The sequence below is a fragment of the Sturnira hondurensis genome, unplaced genomic scaffold (assembly GCF_014824575.4).
Source record: "Sturnira hondurensis isolate 20B ecotype Veracruz unplaced genomic scaffold, ASM1482457v3 Scaffold0022017, whole genome shotgun sequence".
NCBI lineage: Eukaryota > Metazoa > Chordata > Mammalia > Chiroptera > Phyllostomidae > Sturnira > Sturnira hondurensis.
In genome coordinates this window covers 6971444-6995789 of record NW_028094648.1, presented here as the reverse complement: position 1 = coordinate 6995789, position 24346 = coordinate 6971444, and the positions used below count along the sequence as shown (strand labels likewise).

Sequence of the window (24346 nt, the reverse complement as noted above, 5' to 3'; positions counted from 1 at the left end):
TAAATTTTCAAAGAAAATTATAAAACTCAGTGAAGGGTGACTTGTGAGAAAGTAAGGACTTAATTTTATGAAGTCCTTGTTGGACATATATTTGTTTTCTCAATCAAAATGTTAAAAGTAGCCCTGGCTGGTGTAGCTCAGTGGATTGAGCAAGGACCTGCGAACCAGATGATCGAGGTTTGTTTCCCAGTCAGGGCACATGCCTGGGTTGCAGGCCAGTTCCCGGCAGGAGGCGCACGAGAGGCAACCATACATTGATATTTCTCTCCCTCTCTCCTTCCCTTCCCCTCTAAAAATAAATAAATAAAATCTTTTAAAAAAATGTTAAAAGTATTTTTTCTTGATCCTGTCAGTGGGGCTAAGTTTATGATTTATAACCATTAAGACCAATTGTTTTTAAGACTAAATTTTAACTACGTCTCAAATATTCTGTTAGCCTCAAAGTTTCTGTTATCTTGTGAGTTAAAATTAATTCATTGGGTTATTCATGTTAAGTAGTATTAGCAATCTGTGTTTTCCTTTACAGTTGAGTGGTACGTTGTATATTTTTTGGAGATTGAGAAGTCTGTGTTTTTAATATTAAATAAAATTAAGAATTAAAGCTCAGTATTATATTGTGATTAACTGTCATGATTCATGTCATGATTCTGCTTTTATGTTTTGTACCAAACTATTAAAATCTAGAACTTCATAGTAAGACATAAAAATACATTTTTCTTCAACAGTGGACATTCCTCTGGTTATGATAGTCGTTCTGCACGTGCTTTTCCATATGGCAATGGTAAGTATTTTTATTTAGTTAGTTTTTCTTTTATTTTCTTGTATATTTTTCCATTATCATTAATGGATTCTCCCTCATACCCTCTTCCACCTCTACCTATACACCAATGGCAAGTATTTTTAGTTACCAGATTGGATTTGAATCAGTAAAGGACTTAAATTTTTTTAATGTATTTTATTAGTTATGCTATTATAGTTGTCCCATGTTTTTCTTTCTTTTATTCCCCTCCACTCTGTATCCCCGCTCCCATTAGCATTTTTCCCCAACTTATTTCATGTCCATGGATCACACATATAAGTTCTTTGGCTGCTGCATTTTCCACACTATTCTCAACTTCCCCCTCTCTATTTTGTGCCCACCATTTATGCTTCTTATTCCCTGTACTTTTTCCTCCATTCTTCCCCCTCCCCCCACCTCCTGATAACCTTCTATGTGAACTCTATTTCAGCGAATCTGTTGCTATTCTAGTTGTTTGCTTAGTTCGTTTTTGTTTTTTAGGTTCGGTTGCTAATGGTTTTGAGTTTGTTGTCATTTTATTGTTCGTATTTTTGATCTTCTTTTTCTTAGATAAGTCCCTTTCACATTTTATATAATAAGGGCTTGGTGGTAATGAACTTTAACTTGACCTTATCTGGGAAGCACTTTACCTGCCTTTCCATTCTACATGAAAGCTTTGCTAGAGAGAACAATCTTGGATGTAGGTCCTTGTCTTTCATGACTTTGAATAATCCTCTCCAGCCCCTTTTGCCCCCAAGTTTTCTTTTGAAAAATCAGCTGATAGTCTTATGGGAACTCCTTTGTAGGAGTTGTAGGTACCTACAAAGGAGTTTCTCTTGCTGCTTTTAAGATTCTTATCTTACCTTTAATCTTCAGTAACTTAATTATGATGTGTCTTGGTGTGTGCTTCCTTGGGTCCAACTTCTTTGGGACTCTCTGAGCTTCCTAGAAGTCTACTTATAGCCCTGGCTGGCATAGCTCAATGGATTGAGCGCAGGCCTGTGAACTAGAGGATCGCGGTTTGATTCCCAGTCAGGGCACATGCCTGGGTTGCAGGTCAGTTCCCAGCAGGGGACTCATGAGAGGCAACCGTACATTGATGTTTCTCTTCCTCTCTCTTTCCCTTCCCCTCTAAAGATAAATAAATAAAATATTTTTTAAAAAAAGATTGTACTTATAAAATAAGTACTAGTTTAAAAGTAATGTTTTTCAGGGATATGGAAGAACTTAAGCATTTTTAATGGCTTTTAGATCAGATGGTCTCCATGGCATTTCTACATAAGCTTATTACCCTATTTCTTTTTAGAAATTTTTTTATTGATTGATTTTTATTCTTTTTAGAGAGGCTGATTCTTGTATGTGCCCTGACCAGGGATTGAAACTGCAACCTTAGTGTGTCAGGATGATGCTCTAACCAACTGAGCTACTGGGCCCAGGCCATCACTGATTTCTTGATTTATATAACTTCAGATACCATGTGCTACTATGGTAAATGTGTATTTTACTATTTCTACTATGATAAATCTGTATTTTGCTCACTTAAGGTCTCTACTCCTTTTTCCCACCAGTGAAATTATGACATTGTCTTTATTCCTTTATATCTGCTCTCTTTTTTTTTTCATCAATCACAACTACTGGGCATCTTTCTGAGCTTTCACTGCTTCTCTCCCCTCTGCCTCCCATCCTGGTCAGCTGTACTCCTACTTATGTAACATCTATATTCTGTCAAAGTTATCTGTGCCCTGGCAAGTTAGTTTTTTATTCTAAAAGGCAAACAAAAAACACCTTATTTACATTTTATGACTGTATAATTATTGTGTATTTTATGAGACTGACGCACTGCCTACTGCGCTAAGAGGGCTAATTATTGTGTATTTTAGAGATAATTATAGTACTCAAGCCATGTAAAGGAGAATGTTCCTATTTAGATACAGCAGTATGTACCATCATTACTGTATCAACTATGTAAAGTCATACCACATTGTAATTAGGTTCATATTTGGACCATGGCTTTCTCAATCTTGAGTATATAAAAAATACTCCCCAATATATATTTTCTCCCCCCAAATTTTAAATTTTGTTTTTCATGTGTACATTCATAACCCATCTGGAAAATTGATTTTTGCCTGTGTTGTAAACTATAGGTACAATTGTCCAAGTGCAGTTTGTTGACTAGTCTGGCCTTCCTGAGGAATATACAATCTCCATTCACGTATCAAGTTTCCATGGATGCATAAATCTGTATTTCTGCCTTCTAGACTATTTACTTGGTTTATTTAACTACTATTCTTATGCTAATAATGCCACACTATCTTAATTATAAATTTTATAATAAATCTGATATTTGGTTCAGCAGAATGTACCTGTTCAACTCTAGAAATAGTCTTGAGCCATTGCTCTTACATGTCCATTTTACAATCAACTTTACAAGTTCCATGAAAAACTTAAGATTTTTATTAATAACTAGCATTTATATTAACCTTATTGTGTGACAAGCACTGTTAACGCATGTAATCCTGACAGCCTTATAAAGTAGGCGTACTGTTAATATCCTCATTTTGTGGAGGAGGAAACTGAATAATAGCCAGATGAAGTAATTTCCGCAGTAATGCACAGTAAGTGGCAGATTTGGGATTCGAACCGTGCAGCCTGGCTCGAGAGCCCTTCTCTTGTACATAGTCCTGGGGTTCGGTGGGAGCTGGAGGTCAGTTGGTGTCAGATTCATCCCTTAGAGCGTGATTTCATCTATGAACAAAGACTCACTTTCCATTTAGGGAGATTTTTTTTTGATGTGCTTTAAGTGATGGAATTATTTCTGTACACTTCTTGCATATCTTTGGTTAGATTTAGTCATGGGTATCTAATGTTTTTGTTGTTGTAAGTGGTATATTCATTTGAACTCTGTTTTGTTTGTATTTGCTTATATTTAGATACAGAATTATAAATATAGAACAAAAATATAGAATATATATAAATATATAGAACACATAGTTTACAGAGATACATGTAATAAATAAAGATATATATATTGATCAGTGTAACATATTTGATCATGTAGCCAGTTATCTGTGAACTCTCACTATAATTTGTGAAGTCTCTTTAGACAGTATTATCCTCGTCAGATAATAATTTTGTTCGTTTCTTTTCAGATTCTTGTATAACCCCCCTTTTTTGTGTGTGTTCTAAGAACTCCATATAATGTTGAAGTATTGAAATACCTTTTTTAAAAATGGTTTTATAATTTTTACTACCAGGGTTTTACTGTTGGGTTTTTAATAGAACCCCACATCAGATTAAGGAACATTTCTTCCAGTTTTCCAAGGGCTTTTAAATTGAAGGGACATGGATTTTTATCAAATGCTTTCTGAAATCGTGCTGTTCTTCCTTAATCTGTTAATGTGGCAAATTTCTAATATTTTTCTAATATTAAGCCACTGTTTAGTTTATTTTCTGAGATATATCTAACCTGGTCATGATTTTTTTTAAATACTGATTTGGTATTTTGACCTCTAAGTTAATATGTAAGATTGGTCTGTGATTTTACTTTATTTGTAATATCCTTAACTGGTTTTGGTATTAAGGTTATATAAGCCACATTGGATAAGTTAGAGAATGGTCTTTTTTGCCTGTTCTCTGGAAGTTGGTGTAATATTAGAATGGTCTATACCTTATAAGTTAATAAAAATTCACCTGCAAAAGCCATCTGATCTTGTGAGAAGGTTTTAAATTACTGACAATACAATATCTTTAATAGTTACAGAATTAAGATTTCTTTTTATTTTTAATTCACTTTGGTAATTTAATTTTAAGAACAAGTGTTTCGGCTGAGTTTTTAAATGTGTTTGTATACAGTGTGTAATATTCTGTGCATTGTTTAATCTTTGCAGCATCTGTAGTTGTGGGCTGCCTTTGGTTCTGATGCAGTTTCTGTGGTCTCTTTTCTGTAATCTTGTCAGAGATTGTCATGTTTTGTCTAGTCTTTAAAACCAACTTTCTGCTTTTTTAAATTGTGTGGTAGTTTTCTGTTTACTTGAGTTCTACTTTTATCTTTATTGTCTCCCTTTTATACTTTTCTGTGCTTTTCTAAGTTCATATGTTGTAAGCTTAGTGCATTAATTTTCCATCTTTTCTAATGTGTTTTTAAAGATTAAATTTTCCTCTACAACAATTTGCATCTCTAGACATTTGATGTTTGTGTTCAATTCCTAAATGATGAAAAAAAATTTTTTTTTAAGATTTCATTTATTTATTTTAGAGAGGGGAAGGGAGAGAGAAAGAAAGGGAGGGAAACATCAGTGTGTGGCTGCCTCTCATGCACCCCCTACTGGGGACCTGCCCACAACCCAGGCGTGTGCCCTGACTGGGAGAGAATCAGTGACCCCTTGATTCTCAGGCTGGCACTCCATCCTCAAAGCCACACTGTCTAGGGCAGAATTTTACATGAATTTTATTTGAAATGTATGGAGATTATTTTCCTATAAATTTTAAAATTTTACTAACATATTGCATAGTAGTCAGAGAACTGTTTATTCTACTTATCCTCTGAAAGTACATAGTATATTATGAATGTTTCATATGTATTTGAGAATAATGAGTATTCTTCAACTATTACAGACAGTATTCTGTTAGGTTCATTATCAGTCTTGTTAACAGTGTTTTGTTCAAATCTTACATATCTGTAGCAATTTTTTGTCCTTACAAAGTATCAATAATCGAGAGGATTATGGCATTCTCCCATGATCATTGTGGGTTTTTCTATTTCTAGTTATATTCCTTTTAGCTCTTACTCTCCCAAAATTAAGGCTGTGTTGTTAGATGCCTGGATGTTTAATGTTTTCTGCCTTCTTGGCAAGTTATATTTTTTCATCTTCACGTAGTTACCTTTCTTTACCAGTTAATTCTTACTGTGTGAATCTTTAATATAGCTACTCATATGGAGATTGAGGGGTATTAATATTTTTCTCTTTTCTCTCATTCTTTTAGCCATTCTGTGTGTTTTTATGTCTTATATTCAAAATATGGTCAGAATTTTTCTAAGTACAGATCATATTCTGTTATATAACTGATGGTTCAGTTCTCTTATATTATTCTGATTTTTGAGCTAATAAACTTATGTTTTCCCAGGTTTTTTAAATTGAATTGGTGATTTTTTTAAAAAATTCTGGTTTTCCCTATATTGTTTTGAAAGTATGCATTCTTTTTTGGGGGGTGATTTCTCATAAAATGTATTAAACAGCTATCTGATAGAAGTTCTTTTGGTGAGTTCTTGTTGATTGTGTTTGCTCATTTTTTTGTTTATCAGTGCCTTTTTTAAAAAATACATGTTGAGTATGCATTTCTCAGTTTTATCTTAATAATTTGAAGATGCTCTAATGTATTCTGGTTTCCATTTTTGATATTGGGGAGTTTGTGATGTATCTATTTCTGGTTCCTGTTCATGTTGCAAAAGGGAGTGTCTTTATATGTTAGGTCTTTAAGATTTGTTTCTGGATATTCCCGCAATCTGTGAATTTTCACTGTATGTCCTTTCTCTTTTGTAGTTATAAGTTTTCATTATAATTGGATAAAGCACTTTTGGTTGGAGTTTTGTCTATTTTTTATAACTTTTGGGGGGGGGTCATTGTCTCTGGTTTTAACTTGTTTCTAATTTTTGTGTTTCACTGTTTTTTTCTCTTCAGTTGCCTTTCCCCACCTTCCTGGATCTGCTCCTTCATGGCCTAGTCTTGTGGACACCAGCAAGCAGTGGGACTATTATTCAAGAAGAGAGAAAGAGCGAGATAGAGACCGGGACCGGGAGCGGGACCGAGATCGTGACCGGGACAGAGAAAGAGAGCGCACCAGAGAGAGGGAGCGGGAGCGCGACCACAGCCCCACACCGAGCGTTTTCAACAGGTGCGTGAGTGGGTAGGAGTTTGTATGCCTCTGTCGGCACTTACTGTGCATGTGAGAATTTGTATTTGATAATAGGATGGAAAATCCCGTTCAGTTGGGAAAGGATTATTGGAAAGAGTTTTGGGGATAGCCATTTAAACACCTCAAGGCTGTTTAATTCATAGAGGTTCTCATTACCTAAAGCAACAGTCTTCAAATCTGTTTGTTCACTCCTCCCTTAAAAGAATTTTGAAAATTTTGTATCCCTTCATATATCTTCACATCTAAAATTTTTATGTTAAATGTAAATAGTTGACAGTATATAGTTTCCAGTGACATGACAATTTTAGAATAAAATTATCAGTCTTTTAAATACATGCAATGAGCTAAAAACTTTATAGTGATTTACTAAGCACCATCCATTTTTTTAAAAGTGCATAAACAGACTTTCTTAACAGATGAAAATTATACATTTCTTTTTGTGATCAAATTCTTATTTCTGAATTACTTCCCCCAAAGAATTTTATTCTAATGTAAAATACTATTCCTAAGACAGTCTTTTTAAACTGATCAACCTGTCAGCCTTTCCTGCAACATACTTATGTGAGTTAAAATGTATTAAAATGTATAACATAAAAAATGTAATTATTTAAAACATTTTTTCATGGTTTTAATTATCATCAGTTTTATATGTAATGTAAATTCTGAAACTAATTTAATAGAATTACCTTCCTTAATGTGATTGTGGAGCTTTTGCCTATCCCCAGTTAATATATCTGTAAATGATTATTAGTGTTAAGAAAAAACACTTTGCCACTAAAATATATTTCTTTTTTAGAAAAAATATATATAGTTCTAAGTGCTGAGAAACCTTGTTCATATAAAATATGTGAGAATCAATAGAATTTTGTTGTAGCTCCATCACTCAATTATTTGAGCACCTGTAGATTTAGTGACATGCCAAGAGTACATAGTTAACCTAGCATTGTTAAGGGTTGTTAAGGGTCCATCAGCTCACGATTTGATTTTCTTGGAAGCACAGAATTGGAAACCATCTGCTTTGTAAAACTACAGCTTACTCAGTGTAATTGTTTCCTGAGACTACTGTAAAACGTACCACAAACTAGTAACTGAGAACAGAAATTTACTCCGAGCTCTAGAGGCTAGAAGTCTGATATCATCCGAGTGTCAGCAGGGCTAGTTCCTTTTTGTACACTCGAGGGAGAGTCTGTTCCATGCCTGTCTCTTAGCTTGTGCTGGTGGTTAGCAGTCCTTGGTGTTCTTTGGTTTATAGATGTATCATTTTCATCTCTCTCCTGTCTTCACGTGGCATTCACCTTTCTGTATCTATGTCCAAATTTCCCTCTTATAGGACTACAGTCATTGAATTTGGGTGCAGCCTAATCCAGTATGACTTCATCTTCACTCAACATCTCTAAAGACCCTGTTTCCAAATAAGGTTACATTCACAAGCGTGGGGGTTAGGACTTGAGCATATTTTGGGGGGTGCACAGTTCAGTCCAATTCATTTAGTAATTACAGTTTTAGTTTTCTCTGTTTCTTGGAAGAATACCTAAAGGACTTTATCAAGACCCGTTTATCAAGTGTCTGTGGTAAAAGATAGCTCTCAGTGTCCAGTCAGACAGCCAAGTAACATTCAGCTTCTAAAGGAAAAAATCTGGCTTTATTTTTCTGTTCGAATGAGTTAACCTATATTCCCTGTATAAGTCTAATAAACAAAATAGTCATAGAGCTCAAAATAAGGTGCTGCCTTCCAATATTTTGCTTTTCTTCAAAAGGATCATTTGATATTGGTTTTACTAGTTCAGGAAAAATTGTTACGACTACTGTGACATTAAGGTATATATGAAGTTTAGAAATCTCATTTCTTACTTCATACTCTGTTCTTAATGGAACAGTCTATAAGATGGGAAACCCAAAGCCCCACAGATGCTTTATGGTTCCTTGAACAAAATGTGTCTCACTGGCCACAATAAATTACAAATTTATTATAAAATTATTATAGATTATAATTATAATAAATTATAAAATTATTATAAATTAGATATCTGTTTGATGCCAGGACAGTTTTTACAAACTTAGCCAACGTACCAGAGTAAAACTTGTGAAAGGAATGCCTGTCTTTTGCAAAGGGCCAGGAGGGTGATTGTGAGAGAAGAGGTTAGCTAGAGAAGTGGCATGATGTTTTACCCACAGCTGTATCATGAGGCAGTTCAGATTCAGGAAAGAATAAATGTGGAAGTTAGAGACCTGGAAATTGATTCCCAGAAATGTTCTGTGCCATTGAGAAGAATTTATATACTTCTTTGGGACCAGCGTGTACTGTTGGCCTAAAGAATAAATGCCCAGTTCTTGTTAGGATCCGCAAGTCCCAAGTCTTGCACCTTTCTGCATTTTATCCCCAGTTCTCGTGCAAGCCAGTGCATCGCATATCCTAGCTCCACAGGACCAGTTGGTGTTCTGGAAATCCCTCAGAGTTCCACATTCCACACTTCCTGTGCTCTTGTCGTTTCTTAACCTCTCTGCCTCACAAACTTCTATTCCTTGTTCAGGGTCTAGCTCACATTTGTCTTCTGTGAGCTCCTCTGCACCTGAAAGAATTCATTTCATTCACATGTTTCCTAAGCACTTTATGTCTTTTCTTTAGCATGAGTTCCTTAGTTAGCCTCTTTAAGTGCATTGGCCACCATTTTTCATTTCTGTAACCTCAGCACTTTGTACAGTAATGCCTGGCACATAATGAATATGTCAGCAAATAAATGACTTACATATTTCAGGGGAGGAAGATGAATACACTAGAGAAAAAACAATTTTGAATATTATTGGTAAAACTTTAAGCCAGAAAGATTTTTAAATGAATAAAAATCAGTTTTTATCACAATCAAAGCTTTAATTTGGGCATCTTTCTTAAAACATATGTGTAGATACCATCACATTGTGGGATGAAATAAGTTAAAAGTAACTTTTATACTATTTTTGTGGGTGAGATAAATAAATGTAATGTACATAGACAGTTTTCTGATTTTGCTGGATGAGATGAAGCAGTAAATACATCAGATCAATTCAGGATGTGAGCACATACATAGTTGATTCAAGTAGCATTTATTTTGTTAGTTATGGTCATCTAATCATAGACTTCTTAATCCAAAAGGTCCTTAGAAATTGTCTAGTCTTAATTTTTACTTATTAGATGAGGAAATGGAAGCATAAAGAAATATAAGGCAGTAGTGGAGCCTTAGTATCTATTGGAAATGTGGTTGAGATTTTACTTAAAATCTTTAGTCTTGAAATCAGGTAGTTTTAGAATTGTTTTCTCATTTTCCTTATTACTCTCTAAGCACTTGATTTCCTTTCCCCCCATATCTTTGAGGGAAAGGCGGTAGCAATTTCTTCTTTTATTCATGAAATTGACATTTTCTGAGTCTCTGTTACATAACAGGCACAAAGCTCTATGCTTAAGAATACAGAATTATTCATACACTGCCCTTTCTGAGTTAACCATTTAGTATTGTCAAGGCAACTAGGACTCGTTAATGGTTTAAAACTTTTCCTAAAACAATGTCCAATAAGAAGCTGATAACAGGATTTATTGATCTTTTTTCTACCTATAGTTCCTAATAATATGACTTATATTTTGTGGGCACCTGATAGATTTTTATTCACTAGATTAATAAATGTATGATACATAATGTGTTTGTGTGTATGTGTGAGTGTATGTTTTTTGTTCATGTGGTAGGACATATGCTGTCAACTTTAGCCACAAAGGTCAGTATGATTCCTTTAAGTTCAAAAGCCTTACTTTCCAGAAAGCTGAGTTCTTTCTGGTGTATTAAAACACTTGAGATAGCACTGCTGTCTCTAGAGTGTCCATACTTAAAAGTTAAGGAGCTTAATGTGAAACCTAATAGGACGAATGACTAAATGGAATGGCTTTGCTAGAGCTCATAGATTTTCTTTGAATAAATATAAATAATACAAGGTTTATAGAATACTGGAGGCTAAATTCTTTCATTCAAACACACATGCACAAATGCTACTTAATTTTTATTGGAACTAAGGCATTAATAATTAAACCACAGTTAATTTTTAGGTTGCTATGCTGTGGGGCATCAGAAGTCATTGTTTACCTAAATCTAACTAAAAAAAGTTCAGGGTCATAAAGGTACAGGAATTTTGTGTTTTTCTGAATTATCCCAGGAATAAAGTGTTCTTTGGAAAATCCAAGTGAAGCATAAGTACAGGCCATTTTTTTAATTTTTGAAGACATTTTAGCAATATGGCATATAGTATGTGTTGTATTACAAATTATAGGGTCATTGTTCTGAAAATTACAGACCAGTTCAACATGTAGTCTATAGGCCACTTAATTGTGGGCCAGATTGCAGTCTGTCTGTTCTGGGTATTTGAGTGAAGTCTAATGATTTCCAGGCCCGGAGAGACTTTGTGCTGCAGCTGCTTATCAAAGGGCCTGAGAAGGGGGGTCTTTAGGTTTCGTGCATGAGACCAAATATTCTGTCATCTGTAGTAAGGTTCCCATCCAATCACTGCCTTCAGAATCTTAAAAGGCCTCAAAAACATCAAGAATTGGTGTTAAGGCAAGGTTACAAATGACGAATTATGAGATAATTGACATTATTTTAGTGTAAACCCATTTGGAATCATTATAAAGAGAGCCTCATTTTTTAAGAGGGTATATTAATGATATTTGTCCTGGCATGTGCTAGTTTATTATGCTTCAGAAATCTTAATTACAACATCAGAAATGTTCATTGCAGTGCCAGACACCATTACAAAAAAGGTACTGCTTCTAAAAAATGTAGCATTAAATTGACTGAAGATGGTGAACCTGCATGTCAGCTACCTTTTATTAAGGGCCCTCTCTTGTACCAAGCACTTTAAAAATGTTATTGTCAGTTCTACAGCAGCTTGATGCCAGTTTTACAAATAAGAAAACTGAGGTCTAACGAGGTTAGGTCACTTCCCCAGGGTCACACGTTCAGTAAGTAGTAGAACTGGGATGTGGTCCTGGGCCCACTCTGCCTGTACTCCTCTTCCCAGCACTCCGCACTATCTGGCCTGGCACATGGCCTCTTGGGTGACTTGCTTCCTTCCACACACAAATATGTATTTATGGTTAGAAAAATAGTGTGAATGTAAACATGTACACACACAGGTGTGTGTGTGTGTGTACATTTTCTTATTTTAATGAAATGTTTTTAAATGTAATGTATTGAAGCAGTAATACCTTGGTCAGCATTAGATGTAGTACTACTGAATCATTTCTGTTGCTAGGAGACCACAGGCTGATTTGTTCTTTTATATGGCTTATACTTCCTTGGTCAGCATTAGATGTAGTACCTTGGTCAGCATTAGATGTAGTACTACTGAATCATTTCTGTTGCTAGGAGACCACAGGCTGATTTGTTCTTTTATATGGCTTATACTTCACCTGATTCTGTTTCCTATTACTCCCCCTCAGATTCCTCAGCCCTTTGATGCTCCAGACCACTTAATTTAATAATTTGTATTAAACATATATTTCTAGAATCCAAGGCTCTTCAGAACACAGTGCTGTAAAAGATATTTTTATTCTGAGTTTACTGATACGAAGTTGTAGAAAGTACTGACTTCTGTGCTGAACAAAATTCGAAAATAAGAGGCTTAAAGGATTGGGAGAAAGGTGGAAAGAGGAATGTGGGTGAAGGTACATGGAAAGAGGGGACAGGGTTAGGGAGGGGAAGGGCGACTACCAGCCTTGGTCCCAGTTTTACAAGTCCGTTCCCTCCACAGTCAGAAAGTGGAGGGGCAGCTGGAGCTTATGCATTTGAAGTTATTGGCCATGTGAATCCCTTCTTCTCATCACATGCGCACAGTATTAAGTAACTGGGATGTCAGAATGCAAGTGTGTGTGTCCACAGGCAACTTTTTGAGTGGATACTGAAGTTGCTTTGATGTCCCTCTGTTCTTCATTTCTGTGCCTCTTTATTAGATGAATATACTCTTTATGTGATTGAAAACTTAAGAACCTTCATCTACTTCCTACTGTGTAATGTAGCCAGTGTGAGCCAAATATTTAAAATACATTTTCAGAATCTTAACTGTGTGCCCAGTGTTTTACAAGTAATATAAGGATTTTGGTTGAATATCTGAAATATACAAGCATGCTTTTAATTCTAAAAGGAGTAAAAGAAAGCTAATTAAAATTTAAATCATTTACAGCTTCAAGTTTTGAAGAAAACAGCAGTTTGCCAAAATTTCTATCCCATAACAATTTTGAAGAAATGGAACAAAATTGATCCCTTAATGTGATGTGTAATTATATATTTTGTATTCTTGTATTAGCTTTAGTACTAGTTAGGGAATGGCATCTGTATTTATTTCCCTCTCAGTTAAATGACTGTTTTGTATCTGTTTCTCTTTAAGATGCTAATGTGGGGGCCTCTGGTTTGAACTCAAGTCACATCTTTTACTGTTTGAAATCATTAAGTATTAACATCCCAGTTGTCAAGAACAGTTGTTTCTGTTCTGATTTCAGTGACGAAGAACGTTACAGATACCGGGAGTATGCAGACAGAAGCTATGAGCGTCATAGAGCAAGTCGAGAGAAAGAAGAACGGCATAGAGAAAGACGACACAGAGAGAAGGAGGAAACTAGACACAAGTCATCTCGAAGGTTTGCTCTTTAATAAAATAGTGAAATACTTTGAAACTGACAGAGAAATTTATTTGACTTCAGGAAGTAAAAGATTTCCCGATAACCAGTAGAGCATATGTGTTCTTACTTAGAAGATTACGAGTAATGTTTAATAAGTTGATTCCTTATAGGTTTCAGCACAGATTTTTAAATCTTAACAAGACTGTCTTTAATACCAGTAAACCAAAATGAGCATAGAATGTAAAATAATATATGAGAAAATTAGGCTTTCTACATTATCTTTTTGGGAGGAAGGAATTTGGCATATGAACCAGACTTTAATAGTAAATATTAAAGCAGTTTAATTAAACAAAATTCAGGGCATTAAATATTAATGCCTATTATTTGCCTAAAATAAACCCTAGAAAGTATTTCTTACTTTAGTGCTTCAACTTTTCATTTGTAATTGGTCTTTCAAAATAAAATACATGGGCCCTGGAAATAATATTGGCGCAGATGAGCCTATAAAGTAAATACAATCTCAGCATAAAAGTCACAAAAAACTGATTACTGCTAAAATGTGTTTTGAGAAAAAGAATGTGTTAAAATTTTTAATACCCTGCATTGAGGATTTACCTGGCAAAGTGGATGGATTTTTGTCACCACTTGTGTACCTATACATATTTAAGAACAAACCTTATGTCTTTTTCAGTAATAGTAGACGTCGCCATGAAAGTGAAGAAGGAGACAGTCACAGGAGACACAAGCACAAAAAATCTAAAAGAAGCAAAGAAGGAAAAGAAGCTGGCAGTGAGCCTGCCCCTGAACAAGAGAGCACCGAAGCTGCACCTGCAGAGTAGGCGTGGTGTATAACCTTTTGTGAATATTAGTGCCAGAAGTAGATACTGCAAATCTTGTTTATTTTTCTGGATAATGTTTAAGAAATTTACCTTTAATCTTCTGTTAGCATAAAAACTTTTTTCCAAAATAAAAGAGTGAATTTTTCATGTTAAGTTAAAAATCTTTGTTTTGTAATATTTAAAAATAATACAGCAGTGACTTTATATCCAAGAAGATAATGTGAATGACTCACTCAGCAGGGAATTTAAAGAGCTGTGTTTAGCTGTGTATATACCGGTACCTGATAAAAGTCAAGGTTCCACCTTGGCCGTAGTGTTCTTGAGTTAATCAAATACTAATCTCTCAAGAGGTTTCACCGCAAAGGCATCCAAGGGCACCTCCTGCATCTTGAGTATCATTACTGCTGTGGCACCGATGCTTGGCGTGTTACAGAACCCATGCAGCCTTGACAGCGTAACTTTTTGGTAGCAAGTATCAGTGTTCTAAATCAGGGTTCATAGCAAAATTAAATGGGGAACTTTTATATCCAAAATAATAAAATCTAAGGGTCTTTGGGTGGCCTCTGGGAAATAACTTATCCCAAGTGCTTTTAGCAGGCACAGGGACACCCATCACCGACGCAAACGGAGTTCCCTCGTGGCCCCCTGTGTGCGCCATGGCCCTGCTGGTTTGGCCTTTCCTGATGCTTTTCCCAAGGCTCCTTGGTGGAGCAGCATGAAGGTTTTTTACACAGTTACTAACTATATTGTGACTAAAGTGATAAGAGCTTTAGTTATTTCCTATTAAATTTAAGAAAAAAATAAGTTTATAATTTTTTGAGCATTTTCAGGGGTTAACACTCAGTGATGGTAATGACATGGTTTTGAAAGAATTACTAGGATCTTTTAGACAGTGGTAACAAATGAAGTTAGTGTCACATACTTAAAGACACCTATAATTTTTAAAAAATATTTATTTCTCATTTGATGAACATTTTTCAGCAATGAACTTTTAAAATCCTCTGGGTGTAAATTATTTTAAAACACCCAGAATGTATCCTTGCGGATCTCAGCATATACCAGATTTTTAACTTAGTTGTATGATTTGAATTCATTGGGGGCATACAAATCATTTCAGCTGTTTAAGAGCTTTTTATTAAATAGAAAAATATAAAGTTTGGTGATGCAAAATCCTCCACACTGAATAAAAACTATTAGTAATGTTTTGTTTGGAGAATTATATTTTCTGAGGTGTAATTGGCTTCCATTACATCATATTTTTGCGGACATTAAAGTTCACATTTTTTCAGTGTATCCTTTAAATACAAAAATTGACAAGATAAATACATTGTTTAAACTTAATTGTCATTCTCTGTTTTTCTATGACCCATCATTCTATAAAAAAGTGCCAGGCCAAGAAACAATGGTCAGAGTGATCTTTCCTTTGAGCTCTTTCAGCATCCTCGCCAAGCAGGCATGCGTCATTCCTGATGTGCTTCTGCCATTCACAGCAAGAAGGATGTCGCCACATCTAAAACCAAACACACAGAGCAAGGTGTGTGATTCCCGTTTTGATCCATAGCTGAAGTTAATTCAAGTTTATTTGATGGCCCTAATTCTTGCTACATCTATTTTAATTACATTATTCCTCACCAAGATTTTTTTCCCATCCCTCCTCACTTAAATTCTGCAAATTCTACCCACTCAGCTTGCATTTAGAAGACTTGCCAAAAGTGAAGGATGTTGCTGTGTGGGACCAAGTAACTATAATCATTTTGGATTTCTTAGATTCAGTGCTACGTAAATGTGTTTAATTCCTTACCAGTAAAAAAGATATAATAAATACATGCCTTATTTCAAGTTGGGCCAAGCTTTTACACGTATAATAAGGTATTTTTTTAAAAAACAGTTCTTATTATTACCTAATTCTTCCATCATTGTATGCTGGTGTTCCTTCCACGATGGATTTGATAAAAAAAGGTTTGTTCCCATTATATTCTTCATAACCTCCTACAATGCAAAAGCCCAGACTTCCAGCTGTGTTTCTTCGTAATATAACATCTTTACAGTTATACAGGTCCCTGAAATAGAATGTAATCTAATCAACATATAAGCATAGTTAACTTGAACTCATAGTTAATAATTCCCATTCATTCTGTTGGCATTATTTTTTAGGGTAAATAGCACTGGATGGGCCTGACTCAAAATTATGTCATAGTCCATTGATTGAACTTCCATTTTTCATCACTGAACACCCTTTTAAAAATCACACCATCTATTATGTTTTGCTTATATGTCTGCTGGGAAAGGTAATCATATTTTTTGTTGAAGATTTAATGTTTCAATTTATACTAAACAAAGTTGAATATGCATAGATCCTTACTGGTGAACCAAATTCAAGCATACTTATGTCATTTCTATTTACTTGTAGATAAAATTGTTAATGAAGGCAAAATTCTTTTAGTAAATGATTAATTTCAGTGAAAAATATTAAATCTACCCTAATTAATGCATTTGTTGAAAATCTGACTTTTGAAAAAATATTAGTTTATATGTAGTTCTACACATTAATAAAAGTTGTAACACATGCAGGCATAAAGTGAATGAAAATTGTACATTTAAAGATTATAAGAATGATTTATGTAGGAGGAGAGAAAACTGGCAGTAAATGGAATAGCAAGTTATAGAAGGACTGGGAGAAGGAAAGACCGCAGGTGTTTGTAAATGAGTAGAATCCTCAGCTAAGAAGTGGAGATTGGAAGAAGCTTTCTTTTACTATTCAGGACTATTGGGTTAGTGTTAACAGGTGCAGGCTACAAGCAAACTGCACTACAGTTAAAATAGAGGTTGTATGTCAGAAGCTGGATATGACTCTAAAATCCCCCAGTCCAGAAACTAATTGGAAAGAAAATTAACATGTCAATAAAAAAATCAAGATACTGTTTATAAGCTGTACCTTAAAATATTAACTGATTTTTGAAAAACCAATAAAACGTCTCTTGTTAAATGTTTTATTAAGTCACAACGTTGGTCAGTAACATTTGTTAAACTCTGAATTTACTTGTAGGACAAGTAAATTTGTCCTTTACTATTCTGAATTTATTATAGGACAAATCAAAGATTTGGCAAAGTATAAAGAATAGCAAGGAGCTTGGTAATTTTTCCAAATAAGAAATTATGGTTACCTCAAAAATAGTTTAAGCTCTGTTGAAAGGAGTTGAGTGTGGTGTTAATAAGTGTGGTGGAGTCGTTAGCTGCTCTGGAGGGTATCTGTGGTTTTTTTGTTCACTAGCTGTTCCTTCGAGGCCCTTCAGCCCACTTCTCACTTGACCTCAGTATTGCCCTGAGCCCCTCCATCACCAAAACGTGGCTCTCAAACTATGGTGCCTTTCAGTGTCCGGAGATAAAACAAAACAAAACATTTTTATCATAATAGTAAGATACTGTTTGCCTCTCACTCATTTTTTTGTGCGCATGCAGTGGCATTTCTCCAGAGAGCATGTGACAGGCGATCTGGCAACAGAGTCCAGATACCGTCTGTTGAGCCAAACATTAAAGAGGTTTGCAGAGATACACAATGCCAATCTTCTAATTTGTAAAAAGCCTGCGTTAACATGTAATGATGTTTATTATTTTAAATAAGTATAAACTCTTAAGAGTAATTTATTATAAGGTAATGTCATTAGATATAGCCTATATACACAAAGATTCTTTGAGTTTGTCTATACTTTGTAAATATCTTACAGGGTCTTGAGACAAAAACTTTGGGAATTTCAGCTCTAGAACTGTTTCTCCAAGTTGGAGGCCCCACTGTTGTCTCATACTCAACATGTTCAGAGCAAGTAGTATCTCCTTGTTCTTCCACACTGTGGCAGAACGACTGCGTTGGTGCCCCCAGCAGCCACCCTTCCCTGGCATCCATGCCGGACCGCGTAGCGTAACTTCGTGGTGCTTTTCCTAGTCTGATTCAGGCAGGACTCGACCATAAGATCATCAGTGGGATTTTTGCCACAAACAGGCACATCTTAGATAAATATATAACTTTCTACTGAGGTTTTGCAGCTGGTGGTTGTGCAACATGATTGTGAAAAATGCATAATTGATATTCCTATTTCTATTTTAGTGGTGTCCCTTCTGCTTTTTAAAAAATTACTAAATTAGCAACCAGGAAACTCCATCTTAAAACTGAGTCACCATATATGCAGGAGAACTTACAGAGGCCAGTGAGTCAAAGAGGGGGCATAGGAGAGAGCGTTCCCCCAGCTAGAGAGTGCAGGCCAAGCTAGTAGAGTCCTGGGGACCATCGTGAATGATCCACTGCAGGGCAAATCACCCATTCTACATGGGAACACAAGCAGGAAGGCCAACCATTAGCAGACCTTTCTTGGGCCCACTGTGGTGGAGAAGAAGGGCATGAGTGAGGTAATAACCCAGATAGACAACCCATATGGACAGGAAGTAGCCTGTCAGTGTGGTAGGGTGGAGGAGAGAGACGTGCAATGTGAGTGGCTTTGCAAGGCTGATCCTAGTGGGTGTGGGAGAAGTAAAGATTAAAGAATTAAAGACAAAGATTAAAGAATCAGCAGACACACTGCAAAAATGGGAAAGTAACAGTAAGACAAAAAACACCAAAGAAGTGCTGCTATAGGAAATGAAATTTTTAACAGCCATATTACTGTTAATTTAAACTACTTCTGAAATACTCTCTAAAAGAGATCAATGTAGAGATGCAAGGTTTCAAGAAAGATACGAGAAGAGAATAAATGACCCGACAGAAGAGATGACAAAAACAAAGATATGAAAACACAGTAAGGGATGTGAAGGACAGATCAAAATAAGGAAAGAGACCAATGGGAGTAAGCTGTTGAAAAGAATTTAAGAGAAAATGCATAAAAGAGATGGAATACAGAGATATCTAATACCTATCTGGGCTCCCTGAAAAGAATCCAAACAAGTTATTTTTAATACTAAGGTGAAAAGACCAAGCCACACAAAGATGGAAATCAATGAAGTGGGCCTCGCTTTCTGCACCATCACCTGAGGCCAGTTAACAGTGATGCAATGCTTACAAAGTCAAAGAGCGTGAGCTGGTATGTCCAGGCAAACTGACACAAGTTCCTGTTGGTACTGAATGCAATCACTGTACATTCCTTACAAATTTTTATTGTTAGCATTGTTTGTGAAAGGGAATATGGAAAAAACCTGTGTCCACTATCAGTTCAATAAATTGTGGTACATTGACACAATTAGGGTATATTAAGCCATTGAAAGAATGAGACAGCTTCATATGTACTGACATGAAATGATACCCAAGGTATATTAGGATTTTTTAAAAAAATCATTGGTACATCATAATGTGTATGCTACCACTGTGTGTACAGATATACATAAACGAGAGGTCAACAAACTACAGCTCAGCCCCACCACCTGGTTTTGCAAGTAAACATCCATGCCCGTTCATTTACATATTGTCTGTGGCTGCTTTCATGCTGCCACAGCAGAGCTGAAGAGTTGGGACATAGTGTGACCCACAAAGCCTAATCGCCGACCCTTTTCAGAAAGTTTGCCATACCCTAAAATAGGTACTCCCTGGGAAGATACACAAGGAACTGGGGACAGAGCTTAACTGCTGGACAGGCGTGAGGGGACGGGTGGGAGACTGGACCTTTCACTCTGTATCCTTTGGGGCCCTCTGAATTTTGTACTGTGCTTGTCAAATCACTGCGAGGAGAGGAAGGAGATGAAGAATAGCCGTGGCGACCGAAAACCAGGGTTGTCCCCGCTGCCACTATTCCACATCGCCTTTCCACTCTTAAAAGAGTGAGCAAATCCTGGTTCTTCTGGCACAAGCAAGGAGGTGCTCTCCCAAGAACAAGTGAAAAAGGAGGGAAAGAAAGCCATTCACTTGTTCATAGTTAGAATAAAAAGCATCTTGCATGTGCCCCATCTTACATGAACCTTCATTACATAACAAAATAGCTTTGAAGCACAACATATAAAAGATCTATAGTAGGTTGCAGTTTCAAAAAGGTTTTTTAACGGTAAAAGTAGCTCTTCCACCTAGGCTCAGTTCTAAAATGTTTCAAGATTTTTAAACTGCCTCAATGCCCAGTTTCCAATTGTTTAAAAATGCACTTTTTACAATTTATCAATTACTGAAAGCTCAAAAAAGAATCTAGGTCAGTTTGCATTTGAGCCAGGGATTTTTTCACAGCCTCATTTAAAAATTACTAAAAAGAAATGAGAGAGACTGATGTGTCTCCACCCTCAAGAAAAATGTACTAAAGCCAAACATCCTGCTTTCATTCTCATTTAATCCTAGCCGGCATATCTTCAGTGACTCCACAATTTAACATTTAAATCACGCATTTGAAATTAGTAAGAATCTTTTGAAGGTCAAGAATTTATGCTCTGATACAGGTGAGCAAACCCCAGTTTATCCTCCAAGTATTTAATTTCAGTATACAGCCATTGAGAAAGGCAACCCCCCAAATGCTGTCCCAAAGTGTCTCTGAGACAAAAAATGGCTCTACTGTGAGAATCTAGTCATCTCAATAAGATGACAACCCGGCTGCTTCCTCAAGTTTTAACACATCCTAAGTCAACATGCTTAAACATATGGTCACAGTAAAATGTTTTGCTGGTTACTTTATGTTCAGCCAGGGCCACCCAAAAGCTAAAGAGGCAAAACCACAGAAGGGGATCATCCTCTAGGCAAGTTCCTAGGGCTGTACCACTAGCAAATGAGGGAAAGGTTCACCTGCCCCTGCCCCAGGGTGTGTGAACTCCCTGTTGCATGAACAACTATACATAGCAGACCTGTGAGTAACTCATCGTGAATGCTAAGTGTTTCTACATCCAAGCTTTCGTCTCTGCCCTGTGATTTCTGCATGCATTTTCCGTTACAGAAGGGAATTCAGTTACTTCAAATCGTCCCACAAACAAACCCAGGGTTCATTAATATGCTAGTGCCATAAATCAACCCAGCAGTAGAAGAGTGGTTTAAGAAATATAACTATTTCTTCCCATGGCCACCCGAAATCCTTTTCTGTGCATCCTCCCCAAGGATCTCAGTGGGACTCACCCTGGTAATTCCAGCCACATGACCCAGGACGGGGACCAGTCACCAGCTGGGGCCGTGTTGTGGTTGGTGTCCAGGGCTGCTGGGCTGCTGCAGTCTTCCTGGGGCTCACATTGTTTGACTTCCAAAACTTTAAGAACCACTGAGGAGGACGTACTTTTCAGTAGTGCAACAGCCTTGCTCCGGCTGACCTCTGTTAGTTCTACTCCATTCACATTCAATAAAATGTCACCTAATGGTCAGAGAAGCAGAAATCATCCTTAGTAGGAAGGCACATAGGACCTTCTGTGTAAAGTGCAAAGGGGCAGGGAATGCCTGGGAGGCAGGAAGTATGATGGTGAGGGGCATGTCAGGAGCTTCTTGCATTGACATCGGGCTGGATTCCCATATAGCACATGGAGGGCTGTGTGCACGCTCCAAAACGTTCTGAGTCCTGTAAGTTGTGTTTGGGGGTTTCTAGAGCATAAGGCCTGAAAAAAAGTGGGGGGAGGAAGGAAGATTAGCCTCATTTACCATTTAATCAAAGAAAACCTGCATTTCCACTCCTTGCTTTGTTTCCTGTTTTTAGCACAAAGGAAGAGCATTTAGCAAAAGCTTTTAGTGCCTGCACAGAGTCTAGTGTGCAGTAGGCACCTAATAAACGTAGTTTGACTGAATGAATAAGAAGCTACCCCTAAGAGTATGTGGAAGAGGAGTCTAGAGCAGTTAAGAAAAAATGGACCATGGAACTGTGTTCTTAAAGAGGAAGAAAGAAGTTGTAGAATTGTGCACCTATATAATTTTGCTAACTAGTGTCACCCCAATAAAGAGCAGTAAAATGAAAGAGAGAAAGAAAAAAGAAGGGGAGAAAGAGAAAGAAGAGTTGTCATTTCTATTGCAAAGGTGCCAAGAACTACCATTGGTTAAGCAGGCCGGACCATTTCCATACATCACACCATATAATGTGCTCATGTTCTTTCACTGGCAAGTCACTTCTTGGTTGACCTCATTATTCTCCACCCAGGTGCTTGGGTGAAAAAGCAAGAGAAACTAAAAAACATTATCTCCCCTGCCTCCATTTTCTATTTCATNCCTAATAAACGTAGTTTGACTGAATGAATAAGAAGCTACCCCTAAGAGTATGTGGAAGAGGAGTCTAGAGCAGTTAAGAAAAAATGGACCATGGAACTGTGTTCTTAAAGAGGAAGAAAGAAGTTGTAGAATTGTGCACCTATATAATTTTGCTAACTAGTGTCACCCCAATAAAGAGCAGTAAAATGAAAGAGAGAAAGAAAAAAGAAGGAGAGAAAGAGAAAGAAGAGTTGTCATTTCTATTGCAAAGGTGCCAAGAACTACCATTGGTTAAGCAGGCTGGACCATTTCCATACATCACACCATATAATGTGCTCATGTTCTTTCACTGGCAAGTCACTTCTTGGTTGACCTCATTATTCTCCACCCAGATGCTTGGGTGAAAAAGAAAAGCAAGAGAAACTAAAAAACATATCTCCCCTGCCTCCATTTTCTATTTCATCTTTCCCTTGATATTCTGCCACCTCTGAATAGCTTTTTTTTTTTTTTTACCCAGAATAGCAAAATAGGGAAGATACGGGAAAGGCCTCGAGTCCTTTCTGACCACAAAAGAAGCACCATTAGGTTGGCTGACCAAATCCCTTAACATCCCACCCCACTCTGATTCTACAGGCTGAGCAACTGTACTTTAGAAGCTTCTCCCATTTTATCTTTCGAATCTGAATCCTTAAATGACATAACTGCTTGACCCTCTGAACTACTCCTATCTGTGAACTGACAATATTACTCAGGATACAATTCGACATCTTCATTCCAGGAGTCCAAGGTACATAATGAGACACATCACTAGCGGGAAGGTACCCATCGGGTGGTACTTGCACTTGTACTTAACTCAGTCCAAATCCATCCAATTATTTCTATCTAACCCATACAATGGAATAATTCATGAAGTTTCAACACTGGATCAGTCCAGCAAAGAAACAGAATAAAGGGAACCAAATTATATCATTTAATCAAGGCAACTCCTCCATAACTGTAGTATTTTCCTACGAATTCTTGGCATAGTTTGTAATACTTGCTTTTTACTAACTCAAAAGATGGCACCCACATCAATCCACATGAACTGAGTGAGGTGAAACCCAGTCCAGCAACTACACTCAAACCAATCAAGGTCAACGGGTAACAGATGTCCTGGCCAGAGCACCCCTGCATTCTCTTGTTAAGTCTGGAAACCGTTACCTAACTCAGCAAGCTGCTAATTCCTTTTCACACTGCTGCCCCAGAACCTGAAGTCTCTTTACTTTTTACCTGTTTTTATTCTTCCATCTCTGCTGATGACTCCTCCAGGCTCTACACTGATGACGTAGATTGGCAAGTCCCACTCCCTGTGGGATGCTCCCCCTGCAACGGTCATGCCGAGAGATTCACTGGGGTCTTTTCGGACAGTAACCACCTTCTCGTGACAAGTGACCACAGGATGGAGGGGCTAAGGGCACAGACAGAAAAACAAACATGGGTTTGCATTTCCTACATACAAAAACGACCTAAATTGCATATGTATAATGCATGGTGGCGGCGCTTGGTCTTACAGAGGGACACACACAGAGAACCCTCACTTTGCCTCCCACCCTCAACGGAGCGACATCCAAAATTCTATAGGCTGACTCAGAGGAAGTTCACCTTGTACACAGGACCAGCTAAATGGAAGGAGGAACAGGTTGGAGACCACTGGAGAAATACCAAGCATACGAAGTGAACAGCACCCAGAGTTTTTCAAGTGATTCATTCATTCCCGATAGTAGTGAGTCAGCATTTATTTCATAAAACTCTTTTGTCATTCATGAATATCAGAAATTTTTCTAAGTTAAAAAAGTAGCCACATTTTAACTTAATAGTACCACTTTAATTTATGAAAGTAATCAATTATAAACTCAAAAACTAGATTTCAGAGGAAAAACTAAAAACTCATTGGCAGGGAGAAATAGGAGAATTTGTATTACTATTTGCATTTTCATCAAGAAACTAGAAGGAAGTGTGGTTTCGTTGGAGGTAGGTGGAAATGTACAGATCCGGGCAGGCAAGAGACTTAACACATTCTATTTGTTTGGACC

The 24346-nt window shown here is 36.7% G+C and overlaps 2 protein-coding genes across 28 annotated transcripts in view; one reads left to right on the top strand and one right to left on the bottom strand.

The window, feature by feature from the left end:
- FIP1L1 (factor interacting with PAPOLA and CPSF1) overlaps window positions 1-17112 on the top strand; it is a 69961-nt gene extending 52849 nt beyond the window's left edge. For all 25 annotated transcript variants that reach the window (XM_037034207.1, XM_037034205.1, XM_037034223.1 and 22 more), the window contains 4 exons: window positions 726-781; window positions 6457-6670; window positions 13206-13343; window positions 14017-17112. In XM_037034207.1, the coding sequence (XP_036890102.1) occupies window positions 726-781; window positions 6457-6670; window positions 13206-13343; window positions 14017-14164 (556 nt within the window). In that variant the 3' untranslated portion in view covers window positions 14165-17112. The remainder of the gene's footprint in view (window positions 1-725; window positions 782-6456; window positions 6671-13205; window positions 13344-14016) is intronic.
- Window positions 14895-24346, bottom strand: part of LNX1 (ligand of numb-protein X 1) — a 107431-nt gene continuing 97979 nt past the window's right edge. For all 3 annotated transcript variants that reach the window (XM_037034194.1, XM_037034193.1, XM_037034195.1), the window contains 4 exons: window positions 23544-23721; window positions 21228-21456; window positions 16066-16224; window positions 14895-15674 (listed from right to left, as the gene is read on the bottom strand). In XM_037034194.1, coding sequence (XP_036890089.1) covers window positions 15539-15674; window positions 16066-16224; window positions 21228-21456; window positions 23544-23721 — 702 coding nt within the window. In that variant the 3' untranslated portion in view covers window positions 14895-15538. The remainder of the gene's footprint in view (window positions 15675-16065; window positions 16225-21227; window positions 21457-23543; window positions 23722-24346) is intronic.